This window comes from Schistocerca americana, chromosome 8, assembly GCF_021461395.2.
Source record: "Schistocerca americana isolate TAMUIC-IGC-003095 chromosome 8, iqSchAmer2.1, whole genome shotgun sequence".
In the NCBI taxonomy this organism is placed as follows: Eukaryota; Metazoa; Arthropoda; class Insecta; order Orthoptera; family Acrididae; genus Schistocerca; species Schistocerca americana.
In genome coordinates, this window is record NC_060126.1 from 325,004,592 (window position 1) to 325,010,591 (window position 6,000).

The 6,000-nt window shown below is 40.6% G+C and overlaps 1 protein-coding gene across 1 annotated transcript in view; it reads right to left on the bottom strand.

Moving 5' to 3' along the window:
* The window catches only part of LOC124545809 (odorant receptor Or2-like), a 55,327-nt gene extending 50,524 nt beyond the window's left edge, over window positions 1-4,803 (bottom strand). Inside the window, exon 1 of the mRNA XM_047124755.1 lies at window positions 4,019-4,803. Within this exon, the coding sequence (XP_046980711.1) occupies window positions 4,019-4,803 (785 nt within the window). The remainder of the gene's footprint in view (window positions 1-4,018) is intronic.
* Between the last annotated feature and the right edge of the window lie 1,197 nt (window positions 4,804-6,000).

The window sequence follows — 6,000 nt, forward strand, 5'->3', positions numbered from 1 at the left end:
AGATACTTACCTCTGTATATAAAATGCAATGTCGCCAAACCAACAGGAATAGGAACCTGAAATCTGCGGAGGGTGATGTTACACTGTAGTCGTCGTCTAAGAAGGGATTTTTTTTAAATTACAGCTCTAAGGGGATAAAATAAGGGATGAAATGTTTTCTTCAAATATGTCACTATTAGAACGATTTTGAAGCAGGATCTACGAAAAGTAGTTTTTGGTTTCTCTGTCACAAATAAAAAAATGTTTCAGCATTTTTTGAATTTTAACCCCTTATCGGGTGAAATAGTGGCTGAATTTTTTTGAAATAAATCATTATTAAGGAACCACTAAAGCATTTTTAAAGTTACATCCATGAAAATTGCTATTTGGCTTCTCAGTTAGAAACAACAACAAAAAAAAAACGTATTTCAGTGGTTTTGGAAATTCAACCCCAAAGGGATGAAATGTTTAATGAAAATATTTCATTATGAAAGGATTTTTAAAGCTAGATCTATTAAAATTTGAATTTGGCTTCTAGATTAGAAATAAAAAGTACTTAAATAGATGGAAAGTACCTCCACGAAAAACATACGTTTCGCTGACTTCGGAAATTCAACTCAAGTGTGGGTGAAAAAGGGAATGAATGTTTTCATGGAATTATTTTGTTATGCAAGCATTATGAGGCGAAATTTTATAAATTTGGACCACGCTACTCTATTAGAAATTAAGAAAGTACGCATTTCACTGGCTTTGGGAATTCAACACCTAAAGGGGAATAATAGGGGGTGAAATGTTTTATGAAAATATTTCATTATGACCACACTTTTAAAGTTAAATCATTGAAAACTGATATTTGGCTTATTGGTTAGAAATGAAAAAAATACATGGTTCACTGTTTTCGGAAACACAGTTCCCAAGAGGGTGAAATGGTTCAGCGACTCACCACTGCCTAGACGAAACTGCTAGGGGTAGAAACTTGAAATTCTGAGAAAGTGTAGATTTTAAAATGTCCGCATCTTATAGGAAGGGATTGTTCGAAATGCCGGCCGCGGTGGTCTTGCGGTTCTAGGCGTTGCAGTCCGGAACGGCGGGACTGCTACGGTCGCAGGTTCGAATCCTGCCTCGGGCATGGATGTCTGTGATGTCTTTAGGTTAGTTAGGTTTAAGTAGTTCTAAGTTCTAGGGGACTGATGACCACAGATGTTAAGTCCCATAGTGCTCAGAGCCATTTTTTGTTCGAAATTCTACTGTTAAGGGGATGATGAAAGTATTTTCGGAAATATGGCGTTACTGAGACAATTTGGCAGCTAGGACTACAAAATTTTAAATTTGGTTTCTCGGTCATTAATACAAAAATACTTTTTTCAGCATTTTTCCCCACTAAGGCGGTAAAATAGTGATTGAAAGATTTTTTTAAAAATAAGACATTATTAAAGAAGTACTAAAGCATTTTTAAAGTTACATCTACGAAAATTGGTTTTTGACTTCCCTGTTAGAAATAAAAAAAAATTATGTATTTCAGTGCTTTTGGAAATTCAACCGCCCGAGGAAGTGAAACCTGGGAAGAAATGTTTTGTGAATTATGACAGACTTTTGAAAGCAAAGCGTATGACTATTATTTTGTATTTGGCAACTCTGTTAGAAATTTGAAAAAATACGCGTTTCACTGTTTTTGGGAATTCAACCCCCAAAGGATGAAAAAGGGGTAAACGATTTTTAAGAAAATATTTCTCGATATTATATAAAACAAAAGCCAAGAAAATTGGTATTTCACTTCTCTGTCACAAATAGATAAACGTATATTATGGGATAACAGTTTCTATGGATATGTCACCAAAAGAATGCAAAAGCTATGATTAACATAAACCTTGGACTTCAGTTACCAGAATCGCCTTTTGTTCAGAAGTACGTTCGGAAAATACCGTGCTGTAGAAGCCTTAATTTGCGTGAAATGTTTAGAAGATGTTGAAATTTGTGAATTAAGTCGAAGAAAGGTATTTGACAGTCCAAACTGTGTTGAAAAGGAAACGGTTCATTAATACATTAATTTTTCGGTAAGCTTAATATATGGTAGTAGAGCAATTTTTGATGTAATTACTACGCATACCTGAGTTAAGTAGCGGGCGGTAAGCTAGTAACAAATATTTGAGGACATATGTTTCAAGTACCGCTCTGTGCTGAAGAGGTTGACGCAGAAGAGAAATTTGTGGCGCACTGCATCAAACCAATCAGAAGACTCAAAACGAGAGAGAGACAACAGGGTACACAAATCTTCCTCGTAAATCATTATATCTATTTGTGCAAATAATATCAAAATTCCTACAGTAGTTCCTGAAATTAGTCAAAACACACACACAGAACCGCAACAATTTATATATGTGTATAGATACCTCTAGAGACTTGTCTGAGCAAATTGCAGAGAGTTTTAACCTGTAGGGATATTATTGCTCAAAACAGCGATCAAATGCTTGTGGTGTAGAAAAAGTAATTGTGTCTCCTGTTGGCTGTGCAACACGTGTTACTGTACATACATAGATGTGCCTCCTACGCGTCGGCAGGCGCTTTTTCCCTGATGTTTCGGAAGATATTTTCACTTCCGCTTTTGCAATGAGCACCAGGAATCAGCCCAAAGACATACTGACCATCATACCTTATAGTTCTGTCAAGCTCAGATAGAAAGCGTCGATTTGTTACTTCTACAAACAAAACGATTTTTAACCCTTTCCGTCATGGCGTCCTCGTATAAGGACATACTAAATAAATACTCAGTATATTAAAATTCGTTACATTTTACCATTTTTAATTGTTGTCCTCATACGGTCACAATCAGAGAGTTAATTTGAGAGCAGTGTCGACATCTCCTGTCAATCTGTGGTACCACAAAACTAAAATTTAAGGTGTGCACTCACATGGTCGCTTCCCAGTAATCTTTGTGCCTCCAATCAGTGGGTTAATATCTTCTGAGTCCAGGTAAAAAAAAAGTATACTTTTGCGTAGAAAGATGCATTCTTGAAGGTGAAAAGTAAAGGTGTCTTTTAGCCGGCCGGTGTGGCCGAGCGGTTCTAGGCGGTTCAGTTTGGAACTGCGCGACCACTACGGTCGCAGGTTCGACGTTGAGTTTGCCACAGACCGTGCGACACCGTTGTTCAGTGAGTATGACGAAAGAACAAGCTATTGACATCGAAGGAAGCATTGCTTCATTTACTCGAATTGATGTGGGGAATGATGGAATGTGTGGTATCTGAACCACACTTATGACAAATACAAGTCCTGTATGTTAAACCTCTACGCTTCTGGCTCATTCCTTTATCTGAACGGATAAATCATTATGGTACACGAACTATCAACTGAGAACATTGCGTGACACGGGAGTTTTTTTTATGAGTATTAGAACTTCCTACTCTGCAACTTCATCATGTCATTGTTACAGGCTATGGTCTATGCTTCTGTTTCCGCACAGTCATTGTGAGACTTGTGCAATAAATCCAGCTATATAGTTTCTAAAATCTTCAGCTAGGAAGACTAATTGAATGTTTACGCGATACTTAGAACGGAGTTTCTGTAAAGCTGCACCCGATACATATTTTGTATATTCCACAAGTTTCGTTGTTACTGAACATGATTTATTAGCTTTATTGTTATTGCTTTGAAAACACAAAAATCAAAGTGCCCAATAAGACACTGAACTCAAGGAATTTTTAACGCTCAGTGATGCGTTCATCAGCAGAATATCGAGTATAAGTAAAAACAAGGAGTGAAAGGCTAATGGGAGTCAAAGGAAACATAAAATCAATATGTATCCAACTACTTCTTCATATTTTTAGAGATCAACTGCTTTCAGCATCTTCTGTGTGTTTTAAGATGCTTCTCCACATGATTTTTCCCACATCGGTGCAGTGTGGTTCACGATGTTGTGTCTAAGGGTCTCGACTTCTGTCAGGCTGTCTTACACTTCAGATTCTTTCATGCGTAATGTTATATATCACACAACATTAAAAGTGACAAAACTATCGGCGTCTCATGTTTGAATCCAACATACCTGAGGATTTGCTGATGGCTTTCGATACAAAGGCACAGATCGCTGTACATTTTCTCATGAGCAATAGAAAATGTGCTCAGCGATCGGCAAACTTCATCGGCACCGCTGTCGCCCGCCTTAAGCTTCATGATCCTCAGAGCGAGCACCTCCAGTTGTGCGGCTACCAGTATCATGATCGATGCGAACAGACAATCCAAGCCGAAGGTGATCTCGGCCATCCACAAGCTTGTCACACACTGGAGAGTGTACGACAGCTTGTAGAAGGCAGTATTGTTGTCCCACAGGTGCTGTGCGAAGGGTAGGCGCCTCTCGCCCGGGTGGGCAATGAGTGGCATCGGGAACCAAATGAGGCCTTGCGACGCCATGAAGAGCAGCATGCCCAGTGTGAGGCGGGACGCTTGCCTACGCGACCTCTGGACGATCTTCTCCAGCGCTGGATCTCTGGAGCACGGCTCGCTTTGAACCAACATCAGCGAGTCGACGCGCCGGACCAACGAGTTGTACAGCCGCCGGTCTCTCGTGAAAAAGGCCAGTTTGACGGTGCCACTGAAAATGGTGAAGGTGTTGGTCAGCACCAGCGTTGTGGCCTCTAGGTCTCGCCAGCTGAAGGAGACGGACACTGAAGCTTCCACGAAGTTCCAGACGCCCAGAGCGAAAACGAAGATGACGTACAGTTCGAAAAGGGGGAAACTACCCAACGGCCACACTCCGTAGAGCCACAGGTGACGTATGTTGAGCTTGAGGACCGATCGTCCGCTGGACGACCAGGAGAAGGGCGTCTCCATATCCACTCGCCGTCCACTGTGCATTGAAGTGATTTTTAAGAATCTACTGCACAGCACCCAACTGCTGCGTCTTCAACTTGTTTGCGTTCGTTGCCAGCCCTGGAGTAAATGAGCACTGACTGAACCGCCTCTTTACCGACAGAACTGAGGAGTGTGGAGAGCGAAACGCAAATGGAAACTCAGATCACTCCCTCTCCTACTCCAGCCGACTTGAAACAGGCCAGTATATATATGACGGCGAGTGGCACAATTACAGAATTAGATATGAGATTTAAATTATGCAGCAGGACGGGGGCATTCTGTACCTGACTTATTTATCTTACTCCATTTTTACCCTCTCCTGAGTTGCATAACATAAACAAAAGTAGCACGACAGTGAAACAAGTAATGGGAGCTTCTCAGCATCATTTGTTTCATTTATAAAACGATAAATCGACGCATTTGAAAACGCATCTCCCTTTTTCGGTTACTTACACTTACTTCCACCTGTTTTTTTCTGCGAGATATAACCTAATGAATTAGATGTATGTCTCCAGTACATAAAGAAAATGTAATAATAAAATACAAACAGCAGAATTACGTCTAAAAATTTGCTCCTCTCTTTTTTCTTGAAGTTCGAGGCTGCGAAAAATTTCATGATTCAAAGTATTGGCCCCCACTGGCCACTACTGTCTCCCATCTTTCTGGCAACAGATGAACCCTGTGGTGGAGTAACTGGGAGTCTTTTGAGGAGATCCGCGAATCGATCCTATTTTGCATTTATTCATACGAACCGAAGTGCTGGTCAACCGGGCCGTGTGTCATTGATGAAAAAGTCAGTAGTCATAGGGAGCAATACCTGCAATACCTGAAGAATTTGGTTTGGGGGGGGGGGAGTAGGACTTTCCATTTCAACGTTTCCAAGTTCATAGTTTCCTAATATGTTTTGATCGGTTTTGTGACACGGGCAACCACTGTCATGCTGCAAAGTCACCTTTTGATGCATATCGCTCAAAATCACCGTTCTTGATGCGTTGAAACCATTCTCTGTCCCTTATTTCACTAATGGGTGCTTCACCATAGCTCTCTTTCATCACCATGCTGGTGTTCGATGTCAAAATCACCGTTCTTGAAGCGTTGAAAGCATTCTCTGTCCCTTCTTTCGCTAATAGGTGGTTCACCATAGCTCTTTCCTAGCGTTTTATGAGCCTCAGCCAC